This window comes from Oryctolagus cuniculus, chromosome 14 (genome assembly GCF_051225735.1).
Source record: "Oryctolagus cuniculus isolate XC-2025 breed Fujian yellow rabbit chromosome 14, ASM5122573v1, whole genome shotgun sequence".
NCBI lineage: Eukaryota > Metazoa > Chordata > Mammalia > Lagomorpha > Leporidae > Oryctolagus > Oryctolagus cuniculus.
Genome location: NC_142880.1, coordinates 86,713,944 through 86,741,693, shown reverse-complemented (window position 1 = coordinate 86,741,693; position 27,750 = coordinate 86,713,944). Strand labels below are relative to the sequence as shown.

General features: G+C 40.2%; 1 protein-coding gene across 50 annotated transcripts in view; it reads right to left on the bottom strand.

Moving 5' to 3' along the window:
• ERBIN (erbb2 interacting protein) overlaps window positions 1-27,750 on the bottom strand; it is a 133,737-nt gene that overhangs the window by 60,539 nt on the left and 45,448 nt on the right. For all 50 annotated transcript variants that reach the window (XM_051853685.3, XM_070056775.2, XM_070056778.2 and 47 more), the window contains 10 exons: window positions 24,745-24,862; window positions 13,258-13,336; window positions 12,007-12,096; window positions 10,977-11,033; window positions 6,914-6,977; window positions 3,682-3,756; window positions 2,270-2,414; window positions 1,372-1,444; window positions 735-864; window positions 116-231 (listed from right to left, as the gene is read on the bottom strand). In XM_051853685.3, coding sequence (XP_051709645.3) covers window positions 116-231; window positions 735-864; window positions 1,372-1,444; window positions 2,270-2,414; window positions 3,682-3,756; window positions 6,914-6,977; window positions 10,977-11,033; window positions 12,007-12,096; window positions 13,258-13,336; window positions 24,745-24,862 — 947 coding nt within the window. The remainder of the gene's footprint in view (window positions 1-115; window positions 232-734; window positions 865-1,371; window positions 1,445-2,269; window positions 2,415-3,681; window positions 3,757-6,913; window positions 6,978-10,976; window positions 11,034-12,006; window positions 12,097-13,257; window positions 13,337-24,744; window positions 24,863-27,750) is intronic.

Genomic DNA, 27,750 nt, shown 5'->3' with positions numbered 1-27,750 from the left:
TTCTATTAAAAATATAAATATGTAAAATGGAATAAGCATAAGCTATGCTATCACACACTAGAAGAAACTTTAATTTTACTCTATAAACCAATTGATGAATACAGTATCAACAAACCTATTGTCACTTAAATTAATGACTTTTAATTTCTGCATATCACCCATCTCCTCTGGAAGTAGCTCAAGCTTATTAGAATGGAGAAACAACACAGTTACATTTTTCCAGTTTCCAATCTGAAAAAAAAAAACAAAAAAACAAAAAAACACACACATAAATTTGGGGGTTACAAATTTGGACTTTAGGCTAATCAACAGATGATTAATGTCATTTTTAGAAAATATAAAAAGTAGGCTTCATGTTTATAAAAATAATAATGCTTTTCTTCCCCTCCTTAATGATTAATTTTCAAGTACAAAGGAAAGTACTTAATGAGCTTCACAGAGTATGGAGTTTTGGTCTGTGTCATTCATTCCTGTAGCTCTGCTACAATGTATGGCACAGAGAATACACACAATACAAACTTGCTGAAATAATGGATTTTAAAAAATGAGTGGATGAAGGTAGTTTATATGGGTGTAAAACATAACACCCTAAATTAACATAACCTGCTACACTCATATTCAGAAAAAAAGTAAATGAGTAAGAAAATTAATGAAATTACAGAAGATAGCTTATAATAAAGACACTTAGAAAAAAATGAAAGGACAAAATCCAAAACAAATTTAAAATATAATACCTCTGGTGGTAACTGTTGTAAGTAATTATGATCTGCAGCAAAAGTTCTTATGTTAGTAAGTTGTCCAATAGAGGAAGGCAAAGCTTCAACTTCATTGAAACTACAATCCAGTTCTTCTATTGATATTAACCTTTAATTTAAAAAGGAAATGGACATTACGAAAGAACTTTTCTTTATATAATCCAACATTTGAACTTGGCTAACAAACCTTAGTGAAACTTTACGGAGCTAAACTTAACCAAAAATAAACAGATTGAGGCCAGCACTGTGGTGTACAGGGTTAATACCACATTGGCATCCCATGTTGGAGTTTCGGTTTGAGTTCCAGGTGTTCTGCTTCCAAAACAGCTTCTGGCTAATGCACCTGAGAAGGCAGTGGCAGATGGTTCAAGTGCTTGGGCCACTGCCACCCATGTGGGAGACCAATATGGAGTTCCTGGTTGTTGGTTTCAGCCTAACCCTGCCCTTTGGCCATTTGGGGAGTAGACCAGCAGATGGAAGATATTTCTCTCAATCTCTTCCTCTGTCTCTGGCATCTTAAATTTATTTCCTTCAGAGATCATTTATGCAAATATCTGAATATATATAGTATGTTGAAATGAAAGTAAAATCTTCTGTGTATTCACAAAAAGCTTACCCTCCTATAGAGTCTGGTAAATACATTAATTGGTTTTCATCTATTTTAAGAGTTGTTACATTCTTCAGTGAACCTATTGAGAGAAGATATACAATTTTTAAGCTAAAATTAGAAGTCTACCAATAGTTAATGTGATATACATTACATTTGATGTATGAATTAGAAAGAAGTGTCCTAATTAACATACCTAGAAGAGACACTACCCCTACCCCATTCACTCTATTGTTCCTTAACCCTTTATTTTCAATTTACACCCACATCACCACTTAACACAGTACACTGCTATTAACCTCCACTAAAATGTGAGCTTCACAGAGTATGGAGTTTTGGTCTGTGTCATTCATTCCTGTAGCCCTGCTACAATGTATGGCACAGAGAATACACACAATACAAACTTGCTGAAATAATGGATTTTAAAAAATGAGTGGATGAAGGTAGTTTATATGGGTGTAAAACAAACTATTCTATATAGATGAGACACTAAAACAGTAAAATATATTTTAATCTAAAAAGCAAAAAGTATTGATTAAATCAGAACAGAGTAGAGTGCTGGTGGATTTGTAAAATGTACCTTAGCTAAAACAACTATGTAATTAAACAGAGAAATACATAAAAATATATTTTGGTGTTTGTTTAAAATATCATGAAGATGCCAAGAATGAAAATTTTGGTCTTTTCATCAAAATAATTCAGTTTTAGGAAGGGCATTTGGAACTAGTGGTTAAGATGCTGCGTAAGATGCTCATGTTGTCCACTGGAATATCTGGGTTCAATACCTGCCTCTGGCTCCTGACTGCACCTTCCTGCCTCGTAACAAGTATATAAAATTTGAGTTTACATGGAAGAAACTCTTCCATTTACTTCAGAAGGAATTACATGAATTTAAAGCAATACTAACCAATAGTCTCAGGCAGTTGTTGAAGTGAATTGCTTGATAATAGGAGGTCTTGAAGGTTTTCACATGCTGAAATTCCTTCTTCAACCATTTCAATATTGTTTTTAGAAACATCCAAATATGTGAGCTGTTTCAAACTACCAATAAACTATAAGTGAAAAAAGAAAATCTAATAACTCAATCAGTATTAAATAAGCTGTAAAAAGTTGAAGTATTCAACCTAGTATCAAGTTTTTATTCATAATTAAATGTTTACATTAGAAAGACGACTCACAAAATGTTTTTTAAATGCAAACCAAAAACAGATATAAAACTAAGAATCTCTATTAATTTCAGCCTAGCCTGTGACAAAGGATTGATCTACGGGAATTCAGCTGTTTATCTCCCTTAGGGATCTATGTGGGTATTTTAATTGGTTCTTTAGGTCTGGGAGCACACAATGTGTTAGTTGATAAAATAGAAAGCCTACGGGAAAACACCCCAAGTTTAACAATTCCTTGGGAAAACTTAATTAGGATATAAATTCAGTTGCTACCTCTGGAAATGACACACTCTCTAATTTAAAAAGAGACTACATGCGGAAGTCATTGTGGCACAGTGAGTTAAGTGACAGCTTAGGATATCTATATCCCATATCAGAGTGCCTGATTCTAGTCTGGCTATTCCACGCTTACAATCCAGCTTCCTGCTAATGTCCCCAAGAGGCAGCAGATAATGGCCCAAGTACTTGGGTTCCTGCTACCCATACGGGAAATCCAAATGGAGTTCTTAGTTCCTGGCTTTGACCTGGCCTAGCTGTAGTGGTTGTGAACATCTGGGGAGTGGATTAGTGGAAAAAAACGTATCTCTCTCTGTCTCTGTCACTCTGCCTTTCAAATACATAAAATTTTTTTTTTTTTTTAAAAGAGACATTATTTTAGGCTGAGCATCTGGACACAGTAGGTAAAGCCACTGCTTAGGATGCCCACACTCAGTACTGGCGTGCAGGTCAAGTCCTGGCTACTCCACTTGTGATCCAGCCTCCTGCTAATATGACTGGGAGGCAGCAGGTGATGGTTCAAACACAAGGGTCCCTGCCACCCACATGGGAAATCCAGAGTTCTGTGTTGTTGTGGGCATCTGGAGAATGAACCAGCAGATGAAGATCTCTGTCTCTTTCTTTCCCTCTTTCTCTTTCTCTGTCACTCTGCTTCTCAAATGAAATAAAATTAAAATTAAGAGACTATCTCACACAAATGTTTCTAATGAGAATTTTGAATTTTAATAAAAAGTGTTGTTTTTAAAAAAGTGTAATTTGTTTCTACTTGAGGAATTTACAATTTTTTTCACTAAAAATAATTTTTAAATACACAATTTGAAAAACTTCAAAGGAGTGACAGCAATAAGTGAAGCCATTAAAACTTTCACACACATACCCCTGGAATAAAAGTCAGTCTATTACCATCCATCCAAAATTCTTTCAATCCACTTAGCTGCTCAAGTACTTCAGGCTGTTTGGGTAAGAAGGGGAGAAATCAAATTAATTTACATGAATTGGGAAGCAGGCTACACAGCAGACTCATAGAATGACAAATGTCCTAAACAGCACTGGCCTCAGAATCGGCTCTTAAGTGATTCGGATCTGGCTAAAAAGCCCATGAGAGCATTTCAGGCACAGAAAGCCAAGACACTGTGGCAAAAAATGACCTACATGAAAGATCTCTGTGAGTGAGATCCAGTGGAAAGAAGGGGCCATCAAAGAAGGAGGTACCTTTCTCTGAAAGGAGGAGAGAACTTGCATTTTGATTATGGCCAGTCTAAATAATGTTGGAGTCTGTGGACTCAAAAGGCTTCCATAGCCATGGTAGCTCATGACAAGAGCCTCAGGTGATCATGAACATCATAAATAAGAGTGTCAACTGTTAAATCAACGACAGGAATCACTGTGCACTTGCTCCCCATGTAGGACTTCTGTTCTTAATGAGCTGTACTAAAAGAATTAACAGTAAAACTAGTCTTCAAACAGTATTTTATACTTTGTGTGTCTGTGTGGATGCAAACTGTTGAAATCTTTACTTAGTATAGAGTTGATCTTCTTAATGAAGAGCGCGATATGCGAGGGAGTAGGAGGTGGGACAGGAGTGGGAGTGGGAGGGTGATTATGGGGGAAGAACCACTATAATCCAAAAGCCGTACCTATGAAATTTATATTTATCAAATAAAAGCTTTCTAAAAAATTTTACATGAATGTCTTTATCTGGCAAAAGAAGCCCTGAAAATTTCTAATAATCTTTGGTTTCAATAGATTGAATAAATGAGGGTAGGGTAGAAGCAAAGCCAGGATGTGAGCCTTTCCATTGCACTATAATTACTATAACAGCATTAAGGCAGGAAACAAAAATAGGCATTTCATAAAAGTAGATTACATAAAACTCACATAAGCTTTGAATTAAACCACACGGTCAAGTATTTACACAATAATAATAAAAAAAGCAAGTCTCACACTTGGAGCATACCAAAAAGATTCATTATCCAAACAGATGCAGCCTTTTAGGAAATATCAGGAAAACAAATAACAAAGACATTTCCTGGTGACATTAATAAAGAGGAAAATAGGGACCGGCACCATGGCATAGAAGGTTAAGCCTCGTCCTGTAGTGTCAGCACTCCATATGGGCGCTGGTTCAAGTCTTAGCTGCTCCACTTCGGATCCAGCTCCCTGCTAATGCACCTGAAAAAGCAGTGGAAGATGGCCCAAATACTTGAACCCCTGCACCAAGTGGGAGACCTGGAAGAAGCTCCCAGCTCCTGGCTTTGGCTTGGTTGGCCCACCCATGGCTCTTGCAGCCATTTGGGGAGTGAACCAGCAGATGAACACCTCTCTCTCTTTGTCTCTCCGAACTGCCTTTCAAATAAATAAAATACTTTTTTAAAAATAAATAAAGAGAAAAATAAAAGCCACATATATCCAAAATGTCCGATCACAGAAAAAGGTAGATAAATAAAGGCATAACCACATAAGAATATTCTGCTACTTAAACAAGCAGTAAAATTTTCCAATTACATGTCAGAAAACTCTTTATAATACCTAAAAATTAATTCAAGTGTTAAGGTAAATGTTGGTATTCAGGTAAAATTTGTCCTTGCACATTGGCCCTTCCAGGCTGAAGATTCAAATGCCTCCTTCAAGGTTATTTCTGCCACACCACAGAGCCATGTGCAATCAATAATCATGTGATGGCTTAGACTACCATTATACTTAATCTTCATAGTAACATGAGTCATACGTAAGAGGCATGTCATTCGATTATTGCCAATGCATAAATATAGGTAAGAATTCTAGAAGTAACTTGGATTAAAAGAAAATTCCTTTCGTGCTTTGTTGTACTTCTATCATAAGTTTTTAAAAAATGTTTAATTTTATAAAACCAAGATGGTATAAAAATTAAGACTCTGAAAGCTTACTAGGTTTATAAAATTAATATTTACTGAGAATTTTCACACAGTTAACATGAAACAGAATAATATATAAAAACCCAAATATTTAGAAATGATACAATAAGTAATAAAAATAATATATTTTAAAGATTTATTTATTTGAGGGGTAGAGTAATAGACAGTGAGAGGGAGACAGAGAGAAAGGTCTTCCTTCCTTTGGTTCACTCCCCAAATGGCTGCAACAGCCAGAGCTGCACGGATCGGAAAGGAGCCAGGAGCTTCTTCCAAGTCTCCCACATGGGTGCAGGGGCCCAAGGACTTGGGCCATTTTCTACTGCTATCCCAGACCACAGCAGAGAGCTGGATTGGAAGAGGGGCAGCCAGGACTAGAACTAGCACCCATATGGGATGCTGGTGCTGCAGGCAGAAGATTAACCCACTGTGCCACCGCACTTGTCTCAAAAATATATTTTTTCACATGGAATAGAACTTCCCAAACAGAATAAAATCCACCAGCTTGATGAATTCTTCTTCAGAAACAATTTCCAAAAACATTGCTTACATACTCCTATCCTTATAGTTCAGTCTCATAGCGCACTTAGCATACAAAACACAAACACAGCAAGAGGTCTCATTACCAATTCAAAAAAGTATACTTTCTCAAAATTTTAAGAGAAATATTAGAGGTCTTAAAAAGCTTGTACAAAATGAGATTATGAAGAAAATCATGCATGGATTTCAAAAATCTAAAAGCCAAAATAAACTTATTTTTGAATTCCTTTTTCCATGAACTTTCTGAAGTGCCCTCACACCACAATGTTCACATTTTCCTCAATCAAATGTAAGATTTACAGAAATAGGGGCCTGTGCTTTGTCACAGTAGATTAAAGTCCCGGCCTGCATCACCAGCATCCCATATGGGTGTTAGTTCAAGTCCTGGCCATTCCACTTCCAATTTAGCTCCCTGCTAAAGAGCCTGGCAAAGCAACAGAGGATGGCCAAATGTGTGGGCCTCTGCACACATGCAGGGTACCCAGAGGAGGATCCTGCCTCTTGGCTTCAGGATCAGCACAGTTCCAGACGCTGCGGTCATCTGGGGAGTGGACCAGCGGATGGAAGACTTTTCTCTGTCTCTACCTCTCTCTAACTCTTTCAAATAAATGAAATAACTCTTTAAAAGAAAAAAAAAAAAAAAAAGGATTTACAGAAACTGAGACTGTGACAACTTACCACTTCTGTGAATTCATTACTTCCCAAATCCAGTCTTTCCAGCTGGGTCAATCTATTCATAGTCCTATTCACAATGCAGCAAAATCAAAAATTAAATATGCAGTAATATCAATTACATGGAAGCTTTCAAATTTTATAATTTAAAACATTCTTAGGTAATGTGTAATATATTATATATAGGCTTTCACATGTAAAGTTAAAAAGTAAAAATGTTAATTTTCTAAGAAAAATATGAATTACACAATTTGGAAGACACATAGTAATTACTATCATAATTCCAAAAAGTGTTTTTCAGGACTGTTAGCTCATGTATTTATAAAACTCCAAAATAACGATAACTCTGAAAATTAGTTTCAAAATGATGAAGAACAGTAAAGGTAACTTTGCTCTCCATATGTTCAAATTACAACTCAAATACAATTCAAAAGAAACTTTTATAAGAATTACAAATATAAACAAATGTTATTTAATTTAAATTAAAGCAATTAACACCATTTTGAACTTCTAACAATATCAATACTTCTCTGTAATTACAGGAACTTTAAAAACATAGGAAAAAAGGCACATTTGGAAACTAACTGCTAATTAATTCAAACATTTATAATCAAATTTTAAGAAACATTAATTAATACACTGAGATTCTACCAACTACAAAATAAGAAACTATTAACAAATTATTTGGGTATGACAAAAACAGGAAAATATAATTATACTGTTAGTGTATTAATACATTCATACTTTGGAAATCAACATCATTTAAATCCAGACATGGGGCCAGCACTGTGGTGCAGCAGGTTAACACCCTGGCCTGAAGCGCCGGAATCCCATATGGGCGCTGGTTCTAGTCCCAGCTGCTCCTCTTCCAATCCAGCTCTCTGCTATAGCCTGGGATAGCAGTAGACAATGGCCCAAGTCCTTGGGCCCCTGCACCCACGTGCGAGACCTGGAAGAAACTCCTGGCTCCTGGCTTCGGATTGGCATAGCTCCAGCCATTGCAGCCATCTGGGGAGTGAACCAGTGGATGAAAGACCTCTTTCTGTCTCTACCTCTCTGTAAAAATAAACCTTATTTATTTACTTATTTATTTGAGAGGTAGAGTTACAGACAGTGAGAGGGAGAGACAGAGAGAAAGGTCTTCCTTCATTTGGTTCACTCCCCAAATGGCCACAACGGCTGCAGCTGCATTGATCCGAAGCCAGGAGCCAGGAGCCAGGAGCTTCTTCCAGGTCTCCCACGCAGGTGCAGGGGCCCAAGCACTTGGGCCATCTTCTGCTTTCCCAGGCCAGAGCAGAGAGCTGGATTGGAAGTGGAGCAGCTGGGACTAGAACCAGTGCCCACATGGGATGCCAGTGCCGCAGGCAGAGGATTAACTATGACACAGCGCCGGCCCCTAAAATAAATCTTTAAAAAAAAATCCACAGACACCATAAATGATTGCAAAAGAACACAGACTTTCTATCTTCTTGAAAATGTAACAAAAATTTATGAGTAAAACAAAACTCAGCTGGGGTCAGCACCGTGGCATAGCAGGTAAAGCCACCACCTGCAGTGCTGGCATCCCCTACTGGGTGCCAGTTCGAGTTCTGGCTGCTTCACTTCTGATCCAGCTCCCTGCTAATGCACCTGGGAAAATAGTGGAACATGGTCCTAGTCCTTGGGCCCCTGCACCCACGTGGGAGACCAGAATGAAGCTCATGCCTCCTGGCTTCAGAAAGACCCAGTTCTGGCCACTGTGGCTATTTGAGGAGTGAACCAGTAGATGGAAGCTCTCACTTGCTCGCTCTCTCTCTACCTCTGCCTCTCTCTAACTCTTTCAAATAAATCAATAAATCTTTAAAAATATAAATAAAACTCAGCTACAACACTTGTCCAGCTTGTTAATAAAAGAAATTCAGAAGACACCATAATTGTAACAATACTATGTTGTTTGTTTAAATTAGAAGCAGCTAATTTTTCTCAATCCTTACATTTAAAATATGCCATTTTATTACCATTCCTTCAACAGAATCCATCACAAAATGCCAATTTTTCTCAAAGCTTTGATACAGATTGAGTACCCATTCTTACTACTATATTTCTAATGTCCCTTACTGATATCTCTGTCCAGAAAAGTTGGAAGCTCTATCTTCTTCATAGCAAAGCAAAAAGTATTTTCAGAATCTTTCTCCAGATGTAAAAAGATATATTCTATGAAAATAAGCTCTTATATTAAATAAAGAGGGCAGTGGGGACAGGGGGGATTGAAAGGGCAAAACATAATCTTACATTTCTTGCTTCAATAGTATCAGAATAACAAGACAGTAAGTTTTAGAAAAGTGCAAAAATAAAAAGCAGTGCATTAGAAAAATTCAATTACAGACAATGTCCCAGAAACATGTTTTTAAACAGATTCAGGAAAATATGCACAAAACACGTAAGTAATAAAAAAGAGAAACTCTGACAATACTGTAACATCAGAAAGTATCTCTACCTCAACTCTCTGCAGCTATTATCAGCTACTTTGGTTCCACTCATACATTTCAGAAATTTAAGAATTTCATCTTAAAAGAAAATTCAGCTTCCTAATTCAAAGAGAAAACAGAATCAATGTCCTTCAAATTTCCACCCATCTACCTCTAGAATCCATTTGTAGATAATTTATTTTACCTTTTGTCCTGTCTTATGGGAAGAGTACAACATCTTTTGTGTTCTTGGTACTATGCCCACCAGCATTTTCCCCCCCAAGATTTGTTTATTAAAAGGTAGACGGACAGAGATCTTTCATACACTGGTTCACTTCCCAGATGGCAGCTGTTCTTGAAATGGCACTATCTCAAGCCCCAGATGCATATTAGTAACTTTGCATAGTAAGTTCGGCCTCTCCAGGACTCAGCCTGGCTTACTAGGGGTCAGGTGACCAAATGGCCCAACCACGAGCATCAGCTCCACCCTTACCCTAATGGGATTCCTTGCTCCCATTTCCTTACCCCCTCAAGGTTGTACCAGAACCTGCTTCCCACGCACAGGCTCTCCTGACCTCTCTCTCTTCCTCTTCCTTTTTGCCCTCTCTCGCCCTTGGCGTCCAGCCTGTTGGGTTTCCCCCCACCCAGCAATAATCTTTAACTCTGGTGTTTGGTGTGTTTTGTGTTGGCCTTTCAGCAGCAACAGCCAGTACTGGACCAGGCCAAGGCCAAAGCCTGGAATTCCATATGGGTTTCCTACCAGTGGCAGGGGCCCAAGTTCTTGGGCCACCTTCCATTGCTTTCCCAGGTGCAGGAGCTATATAGAAGAGGAGCAGCCAGGATTCAAATTGCGACTCCAATATGCGATGGTGGCATCCAGGTAGTGACTTGACCTGATGTATCACAATGCCAGCCCCTTGCCATTGTTGTTCCCCCCCACCCCCCAAGATTCATGTTCTTATTTGAAGGGTAGAGTTACAGAGAGAGGAGGGACAGAGACAGTTCTTCCATCTAATGGTTCACTCCACAAACGGCTACGATGGCTGGGGCTGGGGCTAGACCAGGCTGAAGTCAGGACCTAGAACTCCATCTTGGTCTCCCACACGTGTGACAGGGGCCCAATCACTTGGACCATCATCTGCTGCTTTCCCAGGTGCATTAGCACAGAGCTGGATTGGAAGTAGAGTGGCAAGGGCTTGAATTGGTGCCCATATGGGACAATAGCATCACAGCATCACAGGTGGAGACTTAGCCTGCATTGACAATGCCAGTCCCAGGCCATTAAGGGCCTAATTACTCCATTTCTAATTTACAATAGATTAGAATGCCTGACAATCTAGTTATCAGGCTTCACTCAAAGACCCTATGAATTGCTCTAATGAGTAGTATGTATGAGTTCTAGCATGCGAATTTGGGATCTCTATTTGGGACTCAGGTGGGCTTCACATACTTTTGTTAGAGAAAAGAATATGTAACTGAGAGCTGTAAAAATCACTACTAATTAACAACAGTACCATGTTAAACAACCACAGACACATCTGTTTTTTATATTTAACATTAATCATAATTAAATGACCAAATGTGCTAGTCTTTAAAAATAACTGGTGGTAAAATTTACTCACTTAGGCAACATTTTCAACTGGTTTTCTCTGAGTTCTAATATCTGGAGTTTAGTTAATCTGCAAAATAAAAAACAAATAAGTATCTAATGACAAAGAAAAGGAATTAACAAATTAAAAATCACAATCTAAAGCTCTCTGATATAGCGTATTATGTGCAGACTAATTAAAAATTACAGAGGAACACAAAAAAGCACAAAGGAAGAACAGATTTGTGCTCCTCACAGTTATGGTGGAAAAATTAGGTAAGTACTACTAGATATCTTCAAAGGGACAAAGTAACTATCCCTAAATACCAATCCTGAAGCATTTCATGCTTTTTACTTAGAATATCTACAAAAATTGCTAAGCACTGGTGAATTAGACATTAATAATTCAATTCTAGAGTGCAGTTCTGAGAGAAAAAGGGAACATCAAGGAGGAAGAAAAATTCTCTGGCACTTCTGTGATACACACCCTCCTAAAAAGTAAGGAAAAAGGATTAAGTGTTGCAAACACCAGAAACAAAAGAGGAATCTAACCAAGTACCCCAGTTATTTTTACACAAAATATAAAATCAACATACATAGGATAGCACTTCATCTAGTCATTAAATTCAATGATAACCTGACACCTATTCACTGGTTTAAAAAAATTATTCAGGGACTTAGGGAATTGAGGTAGATTACAGAAACAATTTCTCTTAAGAATTTTCATACTAGTGGAGTAGACAGATAAACAGTTTTAAAATGATTTTACAATGAGATAAATGCTAAGAAAATAGCATTCAATATTGCAATTTTACAGAAATTACAACCTTTTTTCTAACCTTAAAAAATCTTTTTAAATCTAAAAATCTCATGCTATTGTTTACTTCTGAAAATAAATTTCTACTCAAAATCACAAGATCCAAAAATATTGTAGAAATCACAGTACTTAGAAATAATTATAGAAGAGCTTATGAAATTTTAATTAATAGTATTACTAAAAAGTTTATAGGTTTGTAAACTTTATAAGAACCAACTCAATAGTTTTAGAAGGAACTGTAGTTTACCTGCCAAAATTAGCTGGCAAGAACTCAAGGAAAGCATCATTCAAATACAACTGGGTTAGGTTTAACAGCTGAGAAAATCCATCAGGGAGCCTATATAAAATATACAAAAATTTAAATTAGGAGTAGTATTTTCAAGTATCACTTTATATGTTTACTATGGATTTTAACAAGTATAAAAATCCTCATGCAGGCCAGCGCCGTGGCTCACATGGCTAATCTTTCGCCTGCCCGCCAGCACCCCAGGTTCTAGTCCCAGTTGGGGCGCTGGATTTTGTTCTGGTTGCTCCTCTTCCAGTCAAGCTCTCTGCTGTGGCCCGGGAGTGCAGTGGAGGATGGCCCAAGCGCTTGGGCCCTGCACCCACATGGGAGACCAGGAGGAAGCACCTGGCTCCTGGCCTCGGATCGGCCGGCTGCAGCGCGCCAACCATGGCAGTGATTTAGGGGGTGAACCAACGGAAAGGAAAACCTGTCTCTCTCTCTCACTGTCTAAATCTGTCTGTCAAAAAAAAAAAAAAAAAAAAAAAAAAAAAAAAAAAAAAAAAAACCTCATGCAGTAAGATATATCAGACTTTGACTTATTTATTCCTCTATTTTCACACTGCTCATCTTCCACTTGGTCCAAGTGATACCACTCTGGAAATACTGTATTAACATATGAAAGTTGGGTTGAATATTCAACTCAGCTATGCTTCATTTTGTTCATTTTTTATTACTATTTCATTTCTGCAAAATTTACTAGCTTTGGTGCCAAGAAAATTTTCTATTTATAACCATCAGCATCATAAAAGAACACACATAACTTGTGGGCTATGATAAATCAATCATATGTTTTTGTTTTCATTTTCCCCCTTCTCTTTTGTTGTTTTGCCTTCTTGATCCTTCCATTTCTTTTATGGTTTTCAAAAATTTGAATGGGTCATAAATCTGATTCAAAGGCAAAGACATTCTTATATTGTGCAAGTAACTCTAGGTGAGGAAACCCGTATTCTAGTCTCATTTCTGACATTACCTATCTGTAACAATTAGACCAAAACTACATGCATTATCTCTTTTGGATTTTAATTTTATGTTTGTAATATATGAGGTCAGAGAGATTACTTATAAAGTTTCCTTTTATTCACTAAAATGGAAATTCTATATGAATTTAGAATTGGTAGACAATTTTCATTAAAATATTTTAAGAGATAGTTCCCTGTTGTTTTCTAATTGTGATAATCACAAAAATAACCTATTCAAAAGAGAAGAACTTACTTGGAAATAGGGTTTACACTGGCCTCCACAACTGTCAAAACCTTACAATTTTTTATGTTTTCTGGAAACTCTTGTATTCCTAGAAAACAAACAATGATCAAATTAAAAGACTATTACAAAGGCCAAAATAATAACAATAATTTATACATTAGATATGCAAGTAAACTGCAATTAAGCAGGAATTAAATAATAACACCAGTGCCAATCCAACAGAAACACCATGACAATTTCTCTTTCACCTTTTCTTCATTTGCCTCTTCATAACTGCTGTTTACTTTACCTTTCCTTCTCCTAGTTCTTCTGAAAACAAGAGCTTTATGTGATGATGTTAAGAACACAAAATGCAGAACATTTAATATTCTGTTTCTCTCACATAAAAACAAGAATTTATTTTCAATGCCACCCTCCTGATTGAGCTGGTCCCTCCCTCCCTCCCTCCCTCTCCCTTCCTCTCTCTCTATATATAAACTAACATAGTTGAAAACAAAGCTGCAGAGAAAAGCTGTGGAAAAATCTGTATCAATAATGTTCCTTTGTTATACATTCTTTTTAAAAGACAACTCTGAGGTTTACAATAAAAATGAAGCTCCCACAAAATATGTGCATCTTCTTCATATCACTCTTATTTAACTACAAAAGAACTCTTTATTTCTGACACTTAGGAGCTAGTCTGTTGTTATCAACTAGTCTTCCTTCTTTTTTTTTTTTTAAAGAATTATTTATTTTTTAATTTTTTGACAGGCAGAGTGGACAGTGAGAGAGAGAGAGACAGAGAGAAAGGTCTTCCTTTGCCGTTGGTTCACTCTCCAATTGCCACTGTGACCGGCATGCTGCGGCCAGCCCACCGTGCTGATCCGATGGCAGGAGCCAGGTACTTCTCCTGGTCTCCCATGGGGTGCAGGGCCCAAACACTTGGGCCATCCTCCACCGCACTCCTGGGCCACAGCAGAGAGCTGGCCTGGAAGAGGGGCAACCGGGACAGAATCCGGCACCCCGACCGGGACTAGAACCCGGTGTGCCGGCGCCGCAAGGAGGAGGATTAGCCTAGTAAGCCGCGGCGCCGGCCTAGTCTTCCTTCTTAATACAATCAGCCCTTGCATTCAAATGCAGCCTTGGTGTTTTCCTCTTACACTAAACTATTTCCTGGAAACAACAGTGTCAGACTAGGCCATGACACATCAAGGTAAAAAAACAAATCTATAATCTCAACTGAACAAAGATAAAACATGCTCACTGTCCAAAACAAAAAAAAAATGCAAATTTTCCCTGTCATGGCTAGTAAATGACTGCTCATATTATTAATGAATATAGCTTTTGGCCTTGTTCTAACCTGCCCTCATAATAGATAAGATTCTGTCCCGGTTGCCCTTCTTCCAGGTCAGCTCTCTGCTGTGGCCCAGGAGTGCAGTGGAGGATGGCCCAAGTGCTTGGGCCCTGCACCCCATGGGAGACCAGGAGAAGTACCTGGCTCCTGCCATCGGATCAGCGCGGTGTGCCGGCCGCAGCACGCCAGCTGCAGCGGCCACTGGAGGGTGAACCAACGGCAAAGGAAGACCTTTGTCTCTCTCTCTCTGTCCACTCCGCCTGTCAAAAAAAAAAAAAGGGGGGGGGGCATCCCAAGTAGTATATTAATGACAGTGCTAAAGGCCCACCCCTAGAGATTTTAGTATAGTTTTAAGATTTATCTTACTTGACAGAGAGACAGAGAAAGGGGGACACAGACACAGACAACACACACAGTCACTTTTTTCTGATATAGGTATAGCTACTCTACTTGCTTTTGGTTTCTGTTCACATAGAAAATTTTTTTTTATCATTTCATTTTCAGTCTACATGTATCTTTCTTTTTTGACAGGCAGAGTGGACAGTGAGAGAGAGACAGAGAAAGAAAGGTCTTCCTTTTGAAGTTGGTTCACCCTCCAATGGCTGCTGCGGCCAGCGCACCGCGCTGATCCGAAGGCAGGAGCCAGGTTCTTCTCCTGGTCTCCCATGGGGTGCAGGGCCCAAGCACTTGGGCCATCCTCCACTGCACTCCCTGGCCACAGCAGAGGGCTGGCCTGGAAGAGGGGCAACCGGGACAGAATCCGGCGCCCCGACCGGGACTAGAACCCGGAGTGCCGGCACCGCAGGCAGAGGATTAGCCTGTTGAGCTGCGGCACCGGCGGTTTACATGTATCTTTAAAGGTGAAGTAGATTTCCACTAGGCAGCATGCACTTTTTGTTTTTCCCCCCAATTCCTCCTGTTTGCATGTTTTAATTAGGGAGTTTAGTCTACTTACATTACAAGTAAGTATTACTGATAAGCAACGACTTAGTCTTGTCATTTAAATAAATTTCTTCCATTTATTTTGAATATTTGTTAAAAACACCAAAGAACTCTACAAAAGATCACTTTGACAATCTAAAGTCACAATTTTCAACCAAGTGCTTTTATGTAACCACAGCTTGCTGAAACTATTAATAAGAAAGTATGCCACATTATTTCCCTGCCTCTTTCCAAAGAAGGCATAACAGCTGATGAACCTGAAAAGTGTAACTGGAAGATATATTAAGTATCTGTTAAAATGCATTCAGTATCATTAGACTGCAACGATACAAACACCTAAAAGGAAAAAACACTTATGCAAGATTTCATATCAGATACTACATTAGAGAAAAAATTAAAGGGTACTAATCTTCCTTTTAAGTGATTTACTACCTAATCAAAAATGCAAGTATCAAAATTAAAATTTCTTACAAGAAGCCACATCAACCTAATAGGCATGCTATATTATTGTTTTCAATAAAGTAGACTTACATAGGCATATACACATTCAGCTTAAATATCACCAGCTGATTAAAATAACCTCCGTTCTCTAGTAAAATGGGTTCATTATATCACTTATAATGATGACTATAAGATGAGGAATGAGGGGCTGGCATTGTGGCATAGTGGGCAGTCACAGCCTTCAATGCTGGCATCCCATATGGGTGTTGGTTCATGTCCTGGCTGCTCCACTGTTAATGGCCTAAGAAAAGTAACAGAAGATGACCCAAGTGTTTGGTTCCCTGCTACCCACATAGGAGACCTGGAAGAAGCTCCTGGCTCCTTCCATTGTGGCTATCTAGGGAATGAATTAGCAGAAGGAAGCCCACTTTTGTCTCTCCTCTCTCTGTTAACTCTTTAAAAATAAAAAAAAAAAAATCCTTAAAAAAAAAAAGATAAGGAATTATAGTTGCTGGAACTTACATTAGGCAAGGTAACAGTCCTGACACTATTATAGTGTCTTATCTCTCCTTAGCTAGCTTTGTTCACCAACAAAAAAATAGTTTTATTTAGACACAGTTCAAGAACAAAAGGGAAAAAAACCACAAGAAACAAAAACAAAGGGACTGGCCAGCGTCACAGCTCACTTGGCTAATCCTCTGCCTGCGGCGCCGGCACCCCTGGTTCTAATCCTGGTTGGGGCGCCGGTTCTAGTCCCAGTTGTTCCTCTTCCAGTCCCGCTCTCTGCTGTGGCCCAGGAGTGCAGTGGAGGATGGCCCAAGTGCTTGGGCCCTACACCCACAAGGGAGACCAGGAGGAAGCACCTGGCTCCTAGCTTTAGATCAGCGCAGCGCACCAGCCTGCACCAGCCTGCACCAGCTGTAGCAGCCATTTGGGGGGTGAACCAATGGAAGGAAGACCTTTCTCTCTGTATCGCTAACTCTGCTTGTCCAAAAAAAAAAGACTGATTTCTGCAACATAAAGAATAGATAAGGTCGTTTCTATGTGAGCAATCATAGAAAGAAAGGAACATATCAATTTAACTTTTAGTTACAATATGTTTTAAGATTTTACTGGCAGAAATAAATAATGTCATTTCTCCAGGCAGAATAATTACATACTTATTCTAAATCTTTTCATCTCATTAAAAATATCTCCAACTCCTCATAAATATTCACATGGAACTATTATTAATAAAATCCAAAAAAATTATTCAAATAAAAATCATTTAAAGCAGGTCTTTGATATAAGCAATAAGGAACTCCTGAAATAGATGATATGGTCTAGTAAGCTGTCATAACTGTAAAATAGGTAATTCTTTAAGAGTATATGAAGAAGGGCCAGTGATGCGTGGGGGGTTAAACTATTGCCTGCAATGCTGGTATTCCAAATGAGTGTGTGTTCAAGTACTGGTTGTTCCACTTCCGTTCCAGCTCCCTGCAAATATGCCTGGGAAAGCAGTGGAAAATGGTCCAAGTGCTTGGGCCCCTGCTACCCATGTGGAAGACATGGTTGGAGTTCCAGGCTCCTGGTGGCTTTGGCCTGGCTCAGCCCCAGCTGATGCAGCCATTTGGGGAGTGAACCAGCAGACAGAATACATTCTCTCTCTCTCTCTAACTCTGCCTTTCAAATAAGTAAATCTTCTTTTAAAATAGTACATGAAAGTCTGAAATATTAATTTAATGAAAGTAGAGAGCCATAACACCACTATTATCTTAAAGCAGTAAGCCTATAGTACAAGCATTTTCAGGGGGAGATATCTGAAATAATTTATTACTGAGAAAAGCAATATATTTATACAATCAAGACCAGTAACAAAATGTATTAGGTACAAACAATTCCAGATGCATGAGATTTTATTAGTAATACTCACATTATCTCAAGTCTCTTTCCTTAAAATGGTAACTTCTCCCATTTTAAAAGGCCAAAAAGTAAATATAGACAACTCTTTGGGATGGAAGAATAGACTAGTTGACTTTTAAAGTCACAAAAAATTCTAAAATTTTTTAATGCTTTAGAGTAACTTATCTATCAGCATATGGTAGCAAATTAAATTCATTTAATTTTCAACTTCAATCAAGCAAAAACTGGCACTATACTAGGCACTAGGGACAGAAATAAATTCTTCATAAGGAGAAGTTTTACATGGTGGGCACTTACTTAATCTTGAGTGAAATCATACGGGAAAAAGTCATAAAAATCAAACACCAACTGATCTCAACTCTTAAACAATGGCAATGGGGAACAGGTATTTGGCTCAGTGGTCAAGAGCCACCTGGAGGGCCACACTGTGGCACAGTGAGTTAAGCTGCAGCTTGTGAAACTGGCCTCCCATATAAGCAGCGGCTGGAGTCCTGAGTCCCAGCCGCTCTACCTCCATGCCAGCTCCTTGCTAATGCCCCTAGGAAGGCAGGAGAAAAGTGGCCCAAATACTTGGGCCCATGTGGGAGAACTGCCTGGAGTTCTAGGCTCCTGGCTTCAGCCTGACCATGCCCCAGCAATGAGTCCATTTGGGGAGTGAATTAGTGGAAGACGTTTGTGTGTGTGTGTGTGTGTCTATCTCTGCCTTTCAAATAAAAAAAAATTTATTAATCACTTAGGATGCACAAATCATAGTGCCTGGTTCAAGTCCTGGTGACTTCAAGCTTCCAACCCAGCTTACTCCTCATGTGCCTGGGAGCCACAGGGGAGACGTACGCTGAGCTGAAGGCTTCTGGCTTCAGCATGACCAGCCTGGCTATTTTAGGATTGTGCAGAGTATACCAGCAGATGGAAGAGCTCTGTTTTTGTCTCTCTTTATGCCTTTCAAATAAAATTAAAATAAATAAAAATGTATAAAAAAGATGACAGTGTCATTTAAAAGATGGTCAAACTGCTCCCGAATCTGAAAGACTAGAGACACAACTACAGACAACCTTTAACTTGCAAGAGGTAAAGGGATTAAAAAGGTGAAAGGTGCATTATTAGGCAACAGGAAGAAATATGATGTTAAATTTCTTGTGAGTATAAAGATACTGTAGTTATGAATAAGGATTGCCTTATTTTTTTTTTTGAAGATTTTATTTATTTGAGAGGTAGAATTACAGAGAGAGAGAGAGAGAGAGATTGAGAGCAAGGTCTTCCATCCGCTGGTTCACTCCCCAAATGGCCACAATGGCTGGAGCTGGGCTGATCCAAAGCCAGGAGCTTCTTCCAGGTCTCCCATGTGGGTGCATAGGCCCAAGCACTTGGGCCATCTTCAGCTGCTTTCCCAGCCATAGCAGAGAACTGGATCGGAAGTGGAGCAGCCGGGACAAGAATTGGCATCTATATGGGATGCCAGTGCTGCAAGCAGGAGCTTAACCTTCTACACCACAGTGCTGGCCTCACAGGATTTCCTTATTCTTGGAACTATGTATTCCAATATTTAAGGGTGATTTCATGAGGTCTGCAATTTAAACAGGTATAGCAAGAAGAAACTAAACATAGATAATATTTTTAAAACTTTTCCCTCAACATATTTAAATTTATATACATGAAAAAGAGCAGGAAGGCAAATGTGGCAAAATGCTAACAAATCAGAACTGGTAAATTCACAGGTATTCTTCCATCTTTCATGCAGGATTACCTAGTTGGTATTTTTAAAAAAGGTGGAGAAAAAGCATTAATGTGTTACAGCCTGTGCAATACATGAAAGGTGGAGAATAAGTACGAATGGTGGGCAGATTCAAGATGGCTGAGTAGAGAAGGCCAGTGTCAGCCTCTCACTCCGTGGAGAAGTCCTAAATCAACTGTATTCTTGAGGTGAGTGCTCAAGGAAGAACAACTGAGCACAGTAAGGAAATAGTGGGAAAACAGTTGTAGCCTGAGTAGCAGCACACAGAGATGACTCCCAGTTGCAGAGGAAAAGGGTGAGCAGAGCCCTGAGAAATCCCATTTGCAGGAATACTTAAACCCACAACCCTCACTAGAGAGGAATCCACTCACTACAAAACAGCAGTTTAACAAGGTGAGCTCCCCAGAAAACCCACAGCTACTTTGTTCAGAGAAGGAACTCCTACTGTCTCTTCCCCAACCCTCCCAGAGCACAGGTGCAATACAGCGTGGTGCAACCTTGCGAAAGGAGTCACTGTCAGAAGCCATACCATGCTGAGACAGAAGCCATCTGATAATCTTTCTCCCAGGAGCCTCAGACATACCTGCATTCTAGCAAGGAAAACAGCCCCACACGTCCAACTGGGCACAACAGAGTAAAGGCAATCCCAGTACCCTAGTCCATAGAGCTCTCGGCATATCATCAGATAGTAGAAGCAGAGCAGCAAGGATATTCAGCTTTTAGGAACCTAGAAATACAGATGCTTGCCCCAGATTTGGGAATCACTGTCCTCCCCACTTCTTCCCCTCCTCTTGACTACTTAAAACATCACACTGGTTGATGTAAAAACTTGTGCACACCAGGACTAGGGTTCCTATGCCCTCATCCTGTCTGCCTATTGAGGCTCAGAGCTCCCCATACACTACAGACAAGTTCTTGCAATAGAGTCTGATCATGGAATAGGAATGTGCTCGTGCTTCAGGCAATGCACACATCTGGGAGGGTGAAACACCCAGGACGGTGCACTCACTCTGAACGATGAATCAGTCCATTCCCAACATTAGCAAAGAGAAGCACCTGCTGACTAAGCTCTACACCATTCAGCCCTAGCCCCTGAAACTAACAGTAGCCAGAGTTTCTGTGCCACACCTAACACAGGCATGTCTCTAAACTCTTGCACCTTCTGTGAAATATTCAGTACCACTACCATCAGGGAAATGAGAATAAAAACCAAGAGACACAATCTCACTCCAGTTAAATGGTTATTAACCAGGCCATCATCGAGGCACAGCAGGTAAGCTGCTGCCTACAATGCCAACCTCCAGCACCAGAATACTGGTTCAGGTCCTGGATGCTCCACATGCAATGCAGCTCCCTGCTAATACATCTAGGAAAGCAGCAGATAATGGCCCTAGTATTTGGGCCCTTGGAAGACTTAAATGGAGCTCCAGGCTGCTAGCTTCATTGCAGCCACATGGGAAGAGAACATCTTTAATTACAAGATAAATACAAATATTAATATCTCACACCTGTTGGAAAAGTTATCAAAAAAGACAAAAATTGGGACCAGTGCTGTGGCACAGCAGGTAAAGCCACCGCCTGTGGTAACGACATCCCACATGGGCACTGGTTAGATTCCCAGCTGGTCCACTTCCAATTCAGCTCTCTGCTATGGCCTGGGAAAGCAGTAGAAGATGGCCCAAGTCCTTGGGCCCCTGCACCCGCGTGGGAGACCTGAAAGAAGCTCCTGGTTCCTGGTCTTGGATCAGCGCAGCTCCGGCCACTGCAGTCATCTGGGGAATGAACTGGTGGATGGAAGACCTCTCTCTCTCTCTCTCTCTCTCTGCCTCTCCTCCTCTCTCTGTGTAACTCTTTCAAAAAAATAAATGTCTTAAAAAAAAAAAAAAGATCTCCCTCTTTGCCTCTCCCTCTCTCAGTAACTCTTTCAAATAAATAAAGCTTTAAGAAAAAAGAAAACAGGTCGGCGCCACGGCTCACTAGGCTAATCCTCCACCTTGCGGCGCCAGCACACCGGGTTCTAGTCCCGGTCGTTCCTCTTCCAGGCCAGCTCTCTGCTGTGGCCAGGGAGTGCAGTGGAGGATGGCCCAAGTGCTTGGGCCCTGCACCCCATGGGAGACCAGAAGTACCTGGCTCCTGCCATCAGATTAGTGAGGTGCGCCAGCCGCAGCGCACCAGCCACAGCGGCCATTGGAGGGTGAACCAACAGCAAAAGGAAGACCTCTCTCTCTGTCTCTCTCTCTCTCACTGTCCACTCTGCCTGTCAAAAAAAAAAAATTAAAAAAAAAAAAAAAATCAACTGCTGCTAAGGATGCAGAGAAAAGGAAACCCTTGCACACTGCTGACGGGAATGTAAATTTTCCATAATAAAGCTATTATGGAAACACAGTATGGAGGCTCTTCAAAAATTAAAAGCAGAATTATCATAAGATCCAGCAGTCCTGGATTAAATAAACAAATAAAATAAATATAATAAATCTTCAAAAAAAACACAGCAGTCCCACTACTGGGTATATGTTCTCTGGGTATATAGTTCATTTTTTGTTACTGTAAAAAAAAATTACCCAAGGCAAGCTACTTTATAAAGAAAAAAATTTGTTTTGACTCACAGTTCTAAAGGTGCAACATTCATGGGCCTTGTCCGGTGACAGCCTTCTTGCTGACAGAGTATTACATGGCAAGAGACAGGCAGTGCATGTGTCTAATCTCTATCCTTCTTATAAAAGCCATGGTCGGGGGGAGAGGGAGTGGCGCTGTGGCTCAGCAGGTTAATGCCCTGGCCTGAAGCGCCAGCGTCCCATATGGGCACCGGTTCGAGATCTGGCTACTCCACTTCCAAACCAGCTCTCTGTTATTGCCTGGGAAAGCAGCAGAGGATGGCCCAAGTCCTTGGGCCCCTGCACCCACGTTGGAGACCTGGTAGAGCTCCTGGCTTTGGATCGGCACAGCTCCGGTGGCTGCGGCCAATTGGGGAGTGAACCGGCAGATGGAAGACCTCTCTCTCTCTCTCTCTCCCTCTCTGACTCTCCTCTCTCTGTGTAACTGACTTTCAAATAAATAAATAATTAAAAAAAAAAGCCATCAGGACTCAATCATGGGGGCTGTACTCTGATCTGATGCAAACCTAATCACCTTTAAGAGTTGAACTGAGTTTCTAGTCTCTTAAGACCATTAACATGATTTGAGAGATTCAACTCATACATGAGTTTCATGGGACAAACCATATTCAAAACACAACACATCCAAAGGAACTAAAACACGAGTCACCATTGTGACTGATCCTTACAATGCTGGCACCCTGCATCATATTGAAGTGCCAGTTTGAGTTCCATCCAGCTCCCTAACACACCCGAGGCCCTTGTCTCACACATGGGAGTGGAGTTCCAGGCTCCTGGCTTTTGCCTGTCTCAGCCCTGGCTATTGTGGCTATTTGGGGAGTGAGACAGCAAGTAGATCTCTCTCTCTCTGCTTTATGCCTTTCAAATGAATAAATATTTCTTAAAAAGGAACTGAGGGGTTGGCATGGTGGCACAATGGTTTGAGTGGCTATCTGCAGTATCAGCATCACATATGGGTAACAGTTCAGGCCCTGGTTACTTCAGCAACTTCTGATGCAGCTCCCTGCTAGTGTGCCTGGAACAGCAGCAGAGGATGGCCCAAGTGCTTCAGCCCCTGCACAGATGGAGCTCCTGATTTCAGCCTGCTCCAGCCACAGCCCCAGTCATTGCAGCCATTTGGGGAGTGAATCAGCAGATGGAGAACTTATCTCTCTTTCAAATACATAAATTTAAAAAAAAAAAAAAATTGAAACAATGTCAAAAAAAATCTATACCTCCCATGTTGACTGTAGTACAGTTGCACTGTTCACACAACTAGTATGTGTAATCAACCTAAGTATAAAATGGAAAAAGAAAATATGGTATAGGTGTGGGTGTGTGGTGCAGTGATTAATACATTGCTTTGGATGATGACATCCCATATTGGAGTGTCTTAGTTCCAATTCTGGCTCCATTTCCGATTCCAGCATCCTGCACACCCTGCGAGGCAGGAAGTTCCAGTAGTAAGTCCCTGCTATTCACACAGGAAACCAACAATGAGTCCCAGCCTCCAGCCAGGCCCTCACTGCTGTTGGCATTTGAGGAGTGAACCAGCAAATGCAAAATATGCCTCTGCCTTTCAAATAAATAAATAATTTAAAAAAAGAAAGAGAAAGATATGATATGTATGATATAATGGTATATTATTCAACCTTAAAAAACAAAGAATTTCAGGGCCGGCACTGTGGTGCTATGTGTTAATCCTCCACCTGCAGCATCAGCATCCCATAAGGATGTTGGTTCTAGTCCTAGTTCTATGCCCGGCTGCTCCCCTTCCAATCCAGCTCTCTGCTATGGCCTGGGAAAGCAGCAGAAGATGGCCCAAGTCCTTGGGCCCCTGCACCCATGTGGGAGACCAGGAAGAGGCACCTGGCTCTTGGCTTCGGATTGGTGCAGCTCCGGCCGTTTCGGCCACCTGGGGAGTGAACCAACGGATGGAAGACCTTTCTCTCTGTTTCTCCCTCTCAAATAAATGAAATCTTAAAAAGAGAGAGAGAGAGAGAGAGAGAGAGAGAGAGAGAATTGCTATCAGTGTGACAACTGGGCAAATGTGGAAGACATTTTAAGTAAAGTAAGACAAATACTGCAGGATCTCATTTATACATATAATCTTAAAAGGCAAACTCACAGAAGCAGAGAGCAGAATGCTGGTTAACCAGTTTGGTGGGGAAGGAGTTGGAAGATTTGGACATGTTGGTGAAAGGGTCAAAGGGTACACAATTTTGGTAATGAGGTAAGTTCAAGAGATCTACTGTAAAACATGGTAACTAGTTAATAGTTTTAAAAAAATAACTTACATAATCTCTATCTGCTTTTAGATTTCAAATTTCATATTTAGAAATAAAATATAAGCCAAGAATTGTATCTGCTATAAAACAGACTGTTAAACTTTTAAAATGGATAAAACAACTTTATATACATATAAAAAGGATTTCTTCCTAGATGAGCTAATTTAACACATTACAATCAGACTTTGAAAATTTTATATTTTCCTTTGTGGTAACAATAGAAATCTTAATAATGAAACATGTTGGAAGAAAAAGAAATCTTACCATTTTTGCTGACATCCAGTTCCCTGAGATTAATAAGATTTGCAATAGATGCTGGTAATGTGGTTAAATCATTGTCTGGTAAACTCAGTTTGTGTAGAGACTGACAGTTAAAGAGTTGCTATTGAAAAAAAGGAAAGAAACAATCTTGATTATCTTTTAAGTTGCCTTAAATATTTCACAAACTAATACAAATAAATGTTATTAGTCATATTAAAACTGAATGACTTGTAATTACACCAATACCAGGAAAGATCTTGAATTGTTTTGGTAATGCTGTTATGGATATGAATACAAGTGAAACATTCAGAATGATTTACAGCCCTCATAATTCAACCCTAAGCAAAACAAACTTAGAATAAGTACATGGCTACATTCTTTGCTGAGGTAATAAAAAATAACTGCTATTAAATGTAATCAACTGTGAGGCTTGCTTCTCCAACAACCTATTCCAAAGTAAAAGCTGTAACATTGTTACCAAAGTATAAAATTTTTAGGTATGATTAGATGGATAAATGATTCAGTTATTTGCATGGTTATATCAACTTCTCTCTTTTTTTTTTGGACAGGCAGAGTGGACAGTGAGAGAGAGAGAGAGAGAGAGAGAGAGACAGAGACAGAGACAGAGACAGAGAGAAAGGTCTTCCTTTTGCCATTGGTTCACCCTCCAATGGCCGCTGTGGCCGGCACACCGCGCTGATCCAAAGCCAGGAGCCAGGTGCTTCTTCCTGGTCTCCCATGTGGGTGCAGGGCCCAAGCACTTGGGCCATCCTCCACTGCACTCCTGGGCCATAGCAGAGAGCTGGCCTGGAAGAGGGGCAACCAGGACAGAATCCGGCACCCCGACCGGGACTAGAACTTGGTGTGCCGGTGCCGCAGGTGGAGGATTAGCCTAGTGAGCTGTGGTGCTGGCTCAACTTCTCTCTTTTCAACACAATCCCCAGACTCAGACTCCACTGGTGGGGACCAGGAAAGGAGATTAATGTTGCATTTTCCATATTCTTGAGCAGAACTGGCTAAGGAAGATAAATTACTTCCTAAAGAATGACAGAGTAAAAAAGCCTTTTGCACATGCCATCTAGCATGTACAGAAACACACAGAAATCTAAAACAAGTACTTCAAGAAAAAAGGCTATATGCAACACACATATTTTCTATTCTATGCTATTAGGGTCAACAGATGCAATACAGGATTCTCAACTAAATTTGGATTTCAAGTAAATAGTAACAATTTATATATAATATATATATTTTAGTAAAGAACATACAAGAATATGTTGAATGCCACATACACTAAAAGAAGAATTATTCCATGTTTGTGTGAAAATTCCAATTAACTGGTGATCTGCATTATAATTTTTTGATTCATTTTTTTTCTTTTTCTTTAAAGGAGCATGATCTGGGCATTATCTGCCTCTAGGCTGTTTCTTTATTCTAAAGATTTATTTATTTATTTGAAAGTCAGAGTTACACAGAGAGAGGAGGAGAGGCCGGGGGGGGGGGGGGGCGGGGAGGTCTTCCATCCATTGGTTCACTCCCCAGATGACTGCAATGGCTGGAGCTGCGCTGATCTGAGACCAGGATCCAGGAGCTTCTTCCAGGTCTCCCACAGTGGTGCAGGGGCCTAAGCACTTGGCCCATCCTCCACTGACTTCCCAGGCCACAGAAGTGAGCTGGATTGGAAGTGGAACAGCCAAGATTCAAACCAGCAGCCTATATGGGATACAAGCATGGCAGGCGGCAGCCTTACCAGCTACGCCACAGCACTGGCCCCTCATGTTTTCAAAATCTGGCCACACATACAAAGTATGAGTCACTAACAGGTCTCTACCCAAAATTTCAAAAACATTATTTTTTGGGTGGCAAATGATCCCAACAATGAAGTCAAAGCTCCTGCAACTTTTCCTTAAAACACAAGAAACCAGGTAAAGGATAAAGGACTAGGGACCGGCACTGTGGTATAGTAAGTAAAGCTGCCACCTGCAATGCTGGTATCCCATATAGGTGCCGGCTCAAGTCCCGGCTGCTCCACTTCTGATCCAGCCTTCTGCTATGGCCTGGGAAAGCAGTAGAAGATGGCCCCAAGTCCTTGGGCCCCTGCACCTGTATGGGAAAGGTGGAAGAAGCTCCTGGCTCCTGGCTTTGGATCAGCCCAGCTCTGGCCATTGCGGTCACCTGGGGAGTGAACCAGCAGATGGAATACCTCTCGATCTCTCTGCCTCTCCTTCTCTCTCTGTGTGACTCTTTCAAATAAGTGAAATCTTTTTAAAAAAGAAACTGATGAAGGACTAGTATTTAAGAGAAAAGTACACAAAAAAGAAGGTGATAATTTAAGGCAGTGTTTCATGACAATAAACCAATTTGCTCTTCCCAAATACTAGATTTCAGACATGGAAGTCCTTCCCAAACATTTCCAAACTATAATGGATGAAAACAGAATATGCCACTTAACAGTGGAATCATGATGTCATAGCTCAAACAACTATCCTCAATTAAAACACTGGATACCAAGAGAAATTATCAATTTTTATGAAAACTAGAAAACAATAGGACTAATTTAAGTTCGTTGTCCAGAAATTGTGTGCTGTCATTGTCTTAGTGGCTATAATACAAATGGAATTAAATACAAAACTTTAAGTTATTTCTGTAAGTATTCAAGCGATTAATTTGAAGAGATAAAGTTTAAAATCTACTTTTTAAAGGCACAAATTGTGGGGACCAGTGCTTTGGCAAAATGGGTAAAGCTGTTACCTGCAAGGCCGGCATCCCATATGGGTGCCATTTATGTCCTGGCTGCTCCTCTTCTGATCCAGCTCTCTGCTTATGGCATGAGAAAGCAGAGGAGCATGGCTCAAGTGCTTGGGTCCCTGCATCTGCACTGGAGACCCAGAAGGCTCCTAGCTTCAGACTGGCTCAGCTCCAGTGGTTGCGGCCATTTGGGAAGTGAACTGTCTCCTGTCTCTCCCTCTGTCTATACGTAACTCTACCTCTCAAATAAAGTCTTTAAAA